General features: G+C 41.3%; 1 protein-coding gene across 1 annotated transcript in view; it reads right to left on the bottom strand.

The window, feature by feature from the left end:
- The window catches only part of grm3 (glutamate receptor, metabotropic 3), a 39,915-nt gene that overhangs the window by 13,079 nt on the left and 14,414 nt on the right, over positions 1-12,422 (bottom strand). The window contains exons 4-7 of the mRNA XM_039614480.1: positions 7,705-8,242; positions 6,564-6,707; positions 2,836-3,105; positions 1,742-2,345 (exon numbers count right to left, since the gene is read on the bottom strand). Of these exons, the coding sequence (XP_039470414.1) occupies positions 1,742-2,345; positions 2,836-3,105; positions 6,564-6,707; positions 7,705-8,016 (1,330 nt within the window). The 5' untranslated portion in view covers positions 8,017-8,242. The remainder of the gene's footprint in view (positions 1-1,741; positions 2,346-2,835; positions 3,106-6,563; positions 6,708-7,704; positions 8,243-12,422) is intronic.

Raw genomic sequence — 12,422 nt, 5'->3', positions numbered from 1 at the left:
ATTACATTTAAGAACACAGTCCTATGGGACAGTGGGAAGCTATAAGGAAGCTCCGATTTTGATGCAATGCAAAGACTGTGCAATAAACCTGCATGTGTGTATAAGAGAAGGCGAAAGGAGGGAGACAGAGAGCACTGAAGAGCGTTGGTTTTCCGTCTGCTACAGTTCAGACTGAGAGCACTGCGGATGGTGATGCTGCAGTATTCATACCCCACATTCAACCTCAACTCACCTCAGCTTCTTCCTTACATACTGTAGTCGGAAGGATGTATATGTACAGCAGAGAGCGAGAGTGAGTCATTCTGGGCGAACCAATACCTCAAAACAAACACTGCCGCAAGTTCCCAGTTTAACTGTACCGTCTTCCACGTAGTTTGAGCTCTTATCAGCACAGTTTCTCTGAATGGATTTTTACCAATACAGCTGCTTGTCATTCTGTCAGCACTGTCACTGTAAAAGGACTCGGGTTGTTTGTATTTGCTGTTCTTTCTTACCAGCTGAAGAATAAAAACATGCAATTCGCAGACATACATCAGTTAGAGGGAGTGTATTATCAGACATAGAGATGTAGGAAAGTCACAGAGGGATTCACACCTTCTCTCTCATCTGCTGTCCTCTGCTTTTCCCTGCTTTTCTCTCCTCTGCCCCAAAACCCACTCCAGAGCATTTGTCAGCTTCCCGTGTGTGTAAATCTGCATATCTTTCCCATCTCTCACTGTATGTACTCTATAATGGAGTGGGATCATCGGTGCAAAGTGGAGGATGCAACTGCAATTGCTTTGACTGTTTCTTCACTCTCTATCTTATACTCGCTCTTCTTCTCAGACAGAAATGCTCCACTTTGATTTGTAGCAGAAATGAAGATGGGGAATTTCAAAGAGAATTCTCTTCTTCTGCTGACGCATGCCGTCCCACTCCGGAATTGCCTCGGTGCTCACTTGTTCTCTCCCTCCTTCTTTCCCTATCTCTTTTTCTGTCTTACGCTCTCTTACCTTACCCCAAACTCTCTTTTCTCATTTTAGTCTGCCTGTCACTCTTATCTGTAAGCTCCCTCCCCCCCTCCCCTCATAGGTGATGCCATTTTCTCATCCTCCATCCATCCTTGCTGCTCTCTCTCCCCAGCGTCCCATGGCAAATCTGCCGTGTTAGTGTTGTTTGTCTGGCTGTTTTGATGTCTGCTCCTGGTCACGGTTGGTGGAGGAATAAGCACCTCTAAACCTGTGTCAGTCCCTGAGACACAGCAGTTTATTTATAACGCTTCCTTTGTACGCCATCTGTCAGTCAAGCCAATCCTCTGTCTCTTCACTCCCAACTCTACAGAGACTGACAGACAGACAGGCAGCCTGCTATAGGAGCTATTATAACACACACAATCTCATTAGTGCAAGAGAGAAGAATATGGCTGACGGATTAACTGAAGCTCTCATTCCTCAAAGCAACTTTCAAGTGTCGTATCAATTACGCATGGGTAATAGGTGTCAATGGCAAGCTGGCTCTGACAATACATAGCAATTAAGTGGATTTGTTTCAGTACTTTTTATGTTCGCGGCTGTTTTGGCTGAGGAGAAGGACAACATCCCTGTATTGTTTCACAGAGGATTGTTAACTAGGGACTGAAAATTCCCATCGATGTCCTGCTGTCTTTCCACCAGCTTCCTCTCCAACATTTACTTCTTATTCTTCATAAAACCTCAACACCTTATCGCTCTTCATTCTGTTTGCCGTGCTATAGCTCTCTTACCTGCAAAGCTGACATTAAGGATGTAATCCCTGTAGAGTCTGCGCCCATCCAAGGCCTTCATGCTGTCACACAGCTTGGTGGTGTTAAAGCACAAGCTACGTTGCATGTTATGTAGGGCGTAAGCCATTGCATACACGGCATTCACCACAAACATGATCTTGGACTCGGGTTCAAAGTTATTCTTGTCCATCGCCAAGTCCTTGTCACATGGTGGGGGAGGTGTCTCTCCCAAGCCCACTCCGCCTCCTCCCCCAAAAGAGCACTGAAACCGCTGCTCCCAGAACTCCTTGAACCAGGGATTACGATGATTTTTGACAGGGTTCAGACTAAGGAAGTAGCGGTTGAATTCTGGTATGGGATTGGCTGCCAATTCAAGCGTGATGGCTCCTTCAGCTGTGACCTCATTTCCCTTGACAATGCTTTCCTGCGCACCCCAGCCGTCGCTGGCCACCCATATGAAGGAGGTGTTGAGCCTGGCAGCAGCTGCCAGCAGCTCTCTGGCATCGTCACTTCGCAGGAAAAGAACAGCCACGCGGGCGTTTGGCTTCTGGAGGAGCTGACGGATCACAGCTTCATAGGACTTCTTTGCATTAGACCGTCCCACCTGGACAAAGAGGAGACATGCTGCAATTTAATGAGAGACATACTGTACATGCTCCTCCTGCTTATGTTCCCTATTCGTAATTATTTATCACATAAATCATAGGCGGAAACGTGACAAAAAAAGATATATCTCACAGTCTCATACCAACATGCATTTCTGTAGCAAATTAGATGAAAAATGTGACTGTGAAAGCACCCGGAATGAGTTCTTGGAGATAAGCTTTCATTTTCTGGTTCACGACTGATAACACCAGTGTGATATTAAACCCTATTTGGTGTAGGACGAGATAAAACGTAAAGACAAACTTTTATAAGCGGACAAATTTAGCACTTTGCTTATTGTTGCTGGTGCAGCCGTAGGCCATACATCAGGGTGACATTCCACATGGAAGTTTTGGCTTTGTTTGTTTTGTTTAGCTTTTCTTTCTGTTTGCTCCTTATAGCCATGTCGATTTGACAACAGAAATGTGCAAATGAATTCTTTTTCCTACCTTCTCTGAAGTGGCAATACAGATGTTTCTCATGCGTGCCTCTTGTTCAAAAGCCTCGATACCAGTTTCCCCGTAATCACCCTCGGATGCGACGGTGGACACATAGGTCCAGTTGAAGAACCGCAGGATCTCAGCCATGGCTTTGGCCTGGTAGAAATCAGGGGGCACAGTGCGGGCAAAGTAATCGTACCGCGTCTTGTCACTGAGTTTGGCACTCGTTGAAGCGTAGCTTATCTGAGGGATCTGGAAGAGCCTGAGAAGATTGGCAACCTGAGGGAACACATAAATCAGGTGGAATAATTCTGAGCCTGCTGTTGTAAAATTAAGCTATCGCAACTGCTTTAAAATTAGAATCTTGACATTGATTGATATCTTTTTTTTTTTTTGTTGGATTTTCATAGCCCATGCTATGCCCATGATGAAATATATTTTAATATTTTAACTTTAATATTTTGCTGCAGATAACACTGTAAAGTTATTGAGAAGAACCAGGGATAAATGAGCAAAAGGAGATTTCCCATAATTTTTTATAAATTATATTTTTAATGTTATGTATCCAGAGCTGAATTAGAATTGACTGATTATACTCTTATGGATCAGTGTGAATACAATCTAATAACTCTGAATTTTATTAAAATATTTTCTATGAACTTGATGATTTTTTTTCAGGTGATAGTATAAAAAGTATTTTCTTTAGGAATGATTTGACACTTAGACTGAACGTAGTCAATGTCTGAAAGGTAGAGTAAAAAAATTAAGAGCTAAAACATGTAAAACTTAACATTTATAGTAACTTTTATTATTTTCTGTCATGAATATATATATGTGAAAAAAAATCTAGGCAGCACAATCCCATTATTCCAGAACTTGTAGAACCACCTCTAGCACTAATAACGTGAAGTAATCATTTTCTGTTTGACTTCATCAGTCTCTCACACTGTTGTGGAGGAACTCTGGCAAACCTCTTTACAAAGGTGCTTCAGTTCACTGAGGTTTGTGGGCATTCATTCATGCACAGCTCTCTTGAGGTCCCACCAAAGCAATCAGGTTGCAGTTTCAACTTTGACTGGGCCAACGCAGCACATTGATTCTTTTCTTTCAGTCATTCTGTTGTGGATTTGCTGCTGTAGTTGGACTCAATGTCCTGTTGCACGACCCAGTTTCAGTCAAGCTGTCAGTCAGATGGCCTCAAATTTGTCTTTTGAGTATTCTAGTATACAGAGGACCTCATGTTCTACTCAGTGACTATGAGGTGTCCAGGTCCTGTGGCTGTAAAAAAAAAGCCCAAATCATCACTCCTCCACCACCGTGCTTGACAGTTGGTATGAGGATCTTATGCTGATGTGCTGTGTTTGTTATTTCCAGATGTAATTTAGCAAACCTCAGCTGTGTTGCCATATTCATTTTAGAAAGAAAAGGCATAGATTACAGATGTGGTTACATTTGCTGGTACTCAGTTAATCAGGTGTATTTGATAAGCACCACTAGGCTGCTACTTACACGTTTAATTCGTATGGAAGCAGAACTTCCACAGGAAGTTGTGTTTCGCTTTTCACAGGACAAACAGCGGATAAAATGAAGGGCTGTACCAAGGCTTGGCAGAAGAAAGGGAATGGTAAAGTTAAAACAAAGTGGAACTAAAAAGGAACATAATAGGCAAGTTCCCTTTAGGGTTGAAATATATAGAAACAATAGCATCAGTTTGAAACTGCTAAAGCTTCTTGCTCTTAGTTATTTAAAGTTGGTGTAAGTGTTTATCTGTTGCAAGTGATCTTTAACCTTTGACTGCAAGGCAATTAATCAAATATTTTTAATAAAAGCTGAGAAAAGAATTTTTTTTCCATAAGGAAAATGGCAACATCTACTGAAGATCTCTGCTTGTAGAAGTTACTTCTTGCGTAACATGAAGATAAAAGAAAACACAGCAAGTACGTATGCACATGGTGAATCATTTATTAGTGACGGGTGTCTGATCTCTAGTAGCGTCTATATCGCATTCCCTTTTACTATTGATTGGGCTATGGTCATGTTCTGTTTATTGCAGTTTCAATCACAGGTGTCACACAAACAGTAGAGATACGACTGGAAGACATCCTCGCGCTCACGAAGACATGTAAACATACACAATCAAACATGCACAGGCACCCACAAATAAACACAAACTACACAGCCATTCTGTTCCCGCCTCAGTTTAATCCTTTTAGAGCGCATCAGTCTGTGCTTTTCTATATTTCATTCATAGCTCAGCTGATGAGCTGTTTTGACAACATGTCAGAATCTCATTAGACTAATAATGCAGAAGATTAGAGCACACGCTCAAATACATACACCGATGTGCGACGGAACAGGCCGACACTTACGCCAACACCTGCGCTGACATACACTAGCACGCACACACACGCACTGATGGCTGCTTATAGTTCTTCAGGCAGGTTTTATGGGTTTAAGATGGCACTTGACTTAAATGTCACGGAAGGTCATGCTGCAAAATGTAACCGCATTGCTCCATTACCTGCCACTGAACAATGACCAGCTACCTAAGAGGGCTGTGTGTAGGGACACGGAGAGTTTACTGTGTTAGCGAAAGCTGCCTTCTTCCCTTGTGAGAGAGAGAGGGAAGGGAGAAATGCATAGGAATGGGCTGAATGTGGATATGGAAAGAAATGAAAGTAAAGGACAGAAAAATGGTGCAGAGGAGGGGTTCTGTGCGTTTTCTCCTTGGAATGCAAGTCACACACATGCACACACAGAGACACACACACATGCGCATGCAGAGACATATACAGAGACATGAATGAGTAGAGGGGAGGAATCATGCTCGCTAAGTAAATGCCTTCAAGGCACTGGAGTTTAGTTGTGCATGGTTAAACATAAAATAATTCCCTATTACTTCATTTGGAAGCCACAGACAGACTGGCCAAGTACAAAGGCATGAAGGAGTAGCTGGATTAGCTTCACTGGCATTAGATCACAAAACAGCACACAGTTCAGGTCTTGTAAACACGGTTGCTGTTTAGATAAAAACCCCCCAAAACAAAACGATAAAAAAACCCCAGCAACAAAGGCCAACAAAAATGAGCCGCAAGAAAACAAAGCATAATTATGTCTGATGAAGGACAAGAGGCAGTGCAGATGTGTTAACAATGGCTGCCCCAGGAAGGAGGAGGAGGAAAAGAAGGGGGCTGAGGTCAGCATACACTGAGATCTCCCCAAATAGCCGGGAGGGATGCCTCAGAATGCATATAAATATGGAGGGGAAAAAAAGGGAAGCAGGAAGTTATGAGAAGTGAGCGAGCAAAGATTTTGAGGAGAGAAAAAAAGCAATATATAAAATGGAAGAGAGAGAAAAAGACAGGGCAGGGTGAGAAAGAGAAGACAGAGAGACAGTTTCAGAGATTAGGGATTTAAGGACTGATAGGAGGAGGCTTTTGTGCAGTCACAGAGGAGTAAGGGAGAAGGAGGTTTTATGCTAAACTATGCAAATTACATAGTTCTATGACAAGAGCTACAAGGGCTGGGAAAACACACAAGAGCGCACCGATGGAGCTTGATTCTAAGAAATAGACATACACATACATACACAGTCACATAAATATGAAAACAGCAGAAACGGAAAATGTCACTTTAACCCTTGGTCATGGGAGAATAAGCAAAAAGTTAATGAGAAAGTTAAAAGTAGATGATCACAGTGATTGTTGTTTGTATAACTACTTCTGTACTTTTGTTACCTGTATAGAGACGCTGCTAAAGGATCCTCCTATGACTCCTGCGATTGCAAGCGGGCTGTCGTCCTGCAAAGCATATGATCCATCGGGACAGATGAACTCTGTGTCGTCCACCTTGGTGAGTGAGGCTCTTACGAACTCCAGAGCCTGGGCAACACAGAATTATTTTTGCTGTAATGAATGTGCTACATAAATAAAAGTTGAATACTTTGAGGTTATTTTTTAATGCTAAGTTTCTCTCTTTTTGAATGGACAATAAAAATCTATTGCTTCACACATGAGGTTGATTCATTTCAGTACAGGGTCCAAATTGTAAATTAACTCATACAAGACCAAGGCAGATTATACTGTATTTAAACTGCTGTGGAAAACAAGCTATAAATCCACAACCTGTTTAGAGAAACCAGATGTCAACAATTCAAGGTTTATGCAATCAGTCACAGAGCTCATTGCGTAAGATCACTAGATGCATCATACCTAAATAGCTCAGCAATAAGAAGATTTTTTTTGAAGATAACAATCCTTGAGGGGAAAGTGCCATCCTTTCTTTTTATCTGGCTCATTTCCCCCATCGAAAATAGCTTCAATCTATCTTTCTCATCACGGATTTGCTGTTATCATTCGAGGCAATATCCTTTTTCCTTTGTGAATAAAATAGAATTTTGAGGTATATTTACTTCACCTGAATATTACCTTTTAATGAGAGCCTATAGTTTTACTCAATTTAAAATGGAAACGTTGCACATTTAACTTCTGAGGCCACAAATTACTTAGATGAGCAACTTTTTAAAGACAAAATATAGCAAAAGTTCAAGTCGCCCAGGAGCACAAAACAACTAATTAGATTTTAACTGTGCTGTACCTAAAAAGTTAAATCAGCATTCACATGGATTATCCCGATATTTCACCAATGTGCTTTTGTGGGGATTTGATTACTTTCAGTGCTGTCATGTGTTTACTTTAAATGTCCTTTAAACTGAGTTTGACTTACATTTGTAAGATATGATTATGATGCGATCTGATTTTGTGGTAGTGAGACTAAATTTTAGGTGTGCAGGGAAACTACCATATGGCAGAAAATTAAATTTGTACACTGTCTAGATTCATCATCTCCCATTGATGCACAATGGCAATCTCCACCCACCTGTTCAAGTGCATAGGTATCTCTGGAGCAGGTATCAAGAATGTGGACCCCAAGGGAGACCCCTGGTAGCAAAGCTTTGTCCGTGTTGATTCTGTCTATGGCAAACAGCATGGCCTCCAGCCTCTGGATCCCTCTGTCCTCATTCACACGGCCACATTCCTCCATGCCAGCTCCTTTTTCATGCACTGGAAACAGGCCGCCGAGCACCAGGTCACCCTCGATGCGGATCTCCCGACGTGACTGAGGTGGGTCTGAGAGCAAAACGCCTTGACACATCATGACCAAAACAAGAAAGGGAATGCGGGCCACCATGTTGTGCTCAGGGAGGATTGTCAGAACGCAAGAACAGGCGTGACAGAGAGCGAGACGGAGGGAAGCGAAGGGCTAAGGGTTAAGGTTAGGGGTGAGGGGTTACGAGTGAAGTGGACAGTGCTCAGTGGGGTTGAGTCAGGCAGCGGCCGTGGATTCTTGGGTTGTTTTGTGGCCCATGAAACGGTCAGGGAGAACTGAACTGGACCACACCATCTGGGCATCAGTTCTGCTTGCAGAAGAAGGGAGAGGAGAAGAGAGGAGGAGAGAAGAGAGAAGGGAAGAAGAGTAGGATATAAGTTTGTCAGTCCACATGCCACAGGGCAAATCTAAAAGCTGAAATACTTTTTGTGGTACAGTGAAGTAGAAAGACAGCAAAGTAGACATTTTAGTGGAGTTTGGGGACACTGCTAACAAGGGCTCAGTCATTTCTGCTTTACAGGCAAAGCAAGGCCATGACTAACAGGGATATGGAATTGTTTGGAGATTTTACCCCACTCTTCTCCAACCTCCTCCTCCCTGACATCACCCGGTAAACTTTCTTATTGTAAGTGTGCACATGTGTGCGCGCGTATGTATGTGTGTGTGTGGTGTCTGCCCCTGGTTGTATCAGGATAAGCCAGCTTAGATGGCTGGTTGATACACGAGCCAAGTCTTCTCATGCCACAGATCAGAAAAGCTTCTCTAATCTCATCTCTGTTCCAACAATTCTCCGCTTGTCCATGAGTTTATACCCCTAAGTATATGTGTGCATGTGTGTGTGCGTGTGTGTGTTATCAGATTTATTGCTCCCCCTCTCCCTTGCATAATTACAGAGTGAGGGCTGAATGCATTTTACCATGAAAAAAGCTGTCTGACAACAATGAGGCCAACAACAGCTGATGCTACTTACTCATCTTACGACTCAATTAAAGCTGTGTTTTGACTGTTTTCTTCACTAATGTGCTCCACCTCAATTTTTTGTCAAAGTCAGCCTAAAATATATGAAATATATGAGCTAAATGTTAAAGATGTACTCTTCAGATTTTGCAGTTTACTTGTTTGGACAGCACAACTTAGAGTATAAAGGTAAGATTTATACAAGAGCTTCTGTAGCTCTGGAGGGGGTTGTGTCCTGTAAAAATGCTTTAGCTTTAGCAGAATCCATGCATTGCAAGCTGAAGTGCAGAGCTGTGGGCATTTGCAAGGGAAATATTCTGTTGAGGGTCATTAAGGTTAGTGTACTGAGATCAGTATTTGAATGAGTTAAGACAAGGCACCTTGATACATTATGTGTACTATTATTATTACAATGCATCACTATGGCCTTTGCATTTAGAACAGGTATCTCGTCATCTTAAATCTTAGTATATAATAATGTATGCCAAGTGTGCTGTAATAGAGCAAATCAGCTTTCCTACAGCCAGGCAATGTCTCTAGCTTTTTTTAGGGATAATCAGAATATTTGGAGGAACTCTTCGTTCCACAATAAAAAACACTGTTTATAACTCATCATCAATTTTTGCTAACCAACCTCCCTCGGGTGTGTGGGAAAGCAATTTTTTTCCAGCAAATGTCCAAAACAACATATTTTATGTTTCAAGATCAAGTGAAAAAGCTCATACAGTAGCCATAGTGATAGGAAAAACAGCAGGTGGTACTGACTTGGTGGATCAGCAAAACATTTACCACAGTTTGCAGTTAGTTAATAGTCAGTGTTGTTTCTTTTAACCACAACCAACCACATTAAGTTGCTGATAAATTGCTTTTGTTTCTAAATCTTTATGGCAGACGTTGTCACATGTCACCAGTACAAAATACTGTATCATATCAGAAGTATAGAGAACATTGAATACTATCAACACTGAAAGGCCTTTACAATTATTGGATGGATTTCCCTAGTGCTAGTAGTAATTAACTAGTGCTGCTACCTTTGAGGTTGACATTTTTGGAAAATGAATAGTCTGAACTAGCAGATTAATTGATATAAAATTTCACAATTTAATGTTCTTTTTTATTTTTTCCAGAGGAAGCACTATAATACCTTTGATTAGTATTTAATCTACTTAACAAATGTTCATATGACAAACACTCAAAAGTAACTTGTTTAGCATGGTATAGAACTCCTAAACATCAGCATGCTGGTTTTATAATAACAGCACACAGCCGTGCTGCTGGAGGAATCCAACAGGGTGGGAGGAGGTTGTGGGATGCTCTCACTCACTTGTTTTCATTTCATATGTCACTGCTATTTCACAAAACGAATGGCTGATTTCATGCCAACATCCAGTGCTCAAGGAAAAAGGGGACTGAACCTCACGTCTGAACCAGCTCTCAAAGGATACAAAGAGCCGTTGTATGTTGTTTTCTGTTCTGGGTTCTTTACTGACAGGTCAATGTCTGCTTATTTTAACTGGTCTTGTACTATGGCCTCCCACTTCTGAAACAGCTAAAGAAAAAGGAGCAGGTTATTCCACCTCTAAGATAATCCCCTGTGTGAGATGTTGCTGCAGAGGCACTGAATGATCTGTATGGAGCCATTAGCACACAGGAGATATTCTGACTTCTGTAACTTAAAATCTGTGCTACCAAAACTTTTTCTGCATTTCACCTGCATAACCAGAGGCAAAAACCTCACCTTACTTTGGGAAATCCAACTACCTGTCAGTGCTCTTGCTTCATGCCTACAAGCAGAAAGTGAAATGCTTGCAGCCGACTGTGAGGACAATACAGCCAAGGCCACATTAAAGCAGCATGGGCCCCAGGGCTACAATTTTTTCAAGGTTAGTGAAATGGTCAGTGACTATCTTAAATTCTTTGTGAATATCCATATTCCAGTAATACTCGTTCTTACCCAACAACAACATTTAATGCATGTGCAAATGTGTGTGTTTGTATGTGTGTGTGTGCTTATTTGCAAAGAATGTACCACTAATTTTAAATCAAGAAATAAGTAACATTACCAAATATCTAGGTCTATCAAAACCTAGTGTAGCTATCAACATCTGTGCCTCTCTCCCAGATGAGTTTAGCAATTTTTATACGAGCTTTGAAACTCACAACTTAGAGCCAGTGGCAGCACCCCAGAGCCCACCCAATGAGACTGGTCTACAGGTGACAGAGACGGATCTTAAAACTGTTCAAAGAATTAGGACTCATAGATTTGTTTGCATTCCCGCTATCCTCCACACATTATTTATTATATTATTTACATACTGTTCCAGGTGATGCTATATCATTTCCTTGCACGCTGCTTTAGTGTACCTTGAAATCAAAAATACATAAATTACATTTTTGTTTATTGATTACAGCTTTGCTTTCAATGCAATTTTCTGGGAAGCAGTTCCTAGACTGTGAGAATAGGTAAACCATTCTCATCTACAATGCATGCCTTAGGGCTGCTCTCTCAGTCCTCTAGAGTATAGTCTGTTTACACAGAACTGTGTTGCCAAATATGACAACAACAGAATCATAAAATTTGCAGATGACACCACAGAGATGAGACTAATAAGCAACAGTGGTGAGAGGCACTATAGAGAGCAAGTGGAAGACCTAACCATATGGCGCAAAGAGAAAAACCTCTCCCCAAATATCAATAAAACAAAAGAAATCATTTAGAAAGATCAAAGAAAATCATATTCTTATTTCCATCTGTTGGTCATCTCTTGTGGACAGTTTTAGATTTCTAGGTTTACACATCACAGAAACCCTCACATTGTTGCTCAACATTAACTGCATTCAATAAGGCACAGCAGAGATTGTATTCTGAGGGTTTCAATAATTTTGGCATGAGTACCAAAGTCTTGTGTACTTTTAACGCAGTGCCATCGGGAGTGTCTTGACAGGCTTATTCGTAGTGTGGTTTGGCAAACTGACAGCTCAGGATGGCTGCCTGAAAGAACCGCAAAGGCAGTAGCAAGAATGGTTTGGTCTAACTTCATAATGATTAAACCAAACAAGAAAAGACCCAAACTTTACCACCAGCAGTGCATTTTACATTTTTGTACTATCTTGCCCATTGTATATATAGCCTGTGTCCTTTGCCTTAAGGGAGTCAGGCCATAAAAATGTGATTGTATGACTAATTTGAATGAAAATAATGTTGAACTTGAACTTTATAACAGATTGAAATGATAATGTTTAGCTATCTCGCTACGATGCTATTTAGATGTCCCAGAATTCCAAGTTTCATCTGTAAGATGAATAGTTCTTATGCTACTGCCAAATATTTCGGCCAATCCTTAAACATCATGAACAAGAAACATGATTAATTCACAAACCAATTTTATTTAGACGATCAAACATACCCTGGGAGTGGGTATCGGTTTGTGTAGCGCCGTAGCATCCAAGCACAGTTGCTCCACTGCAGCCTTCTTTTCCCATGGATAACACGCATTCTACGGGCATTGCATTTAATAAGTGTTCAACTG

This window comes from Oreochromis aureus, linkage group 7, assembly GCF_013358895.1.
Source record: "Oreochromis aureus strain Israel breed Guangdong linkage group 7, ZZ_aureus, whole genome shotgun sequence".
Lineage (NCBI taxonomy): Eukaryota > Metazoa > Chordata > Actinopteri > Cichliformes > Cichlidae > Oreochromis > Oreochromis aureus.
Note: the sequence above shows the minus strand (reverse complement) of the source record. Positions and strands in the feature narration are given on the sequence as shown.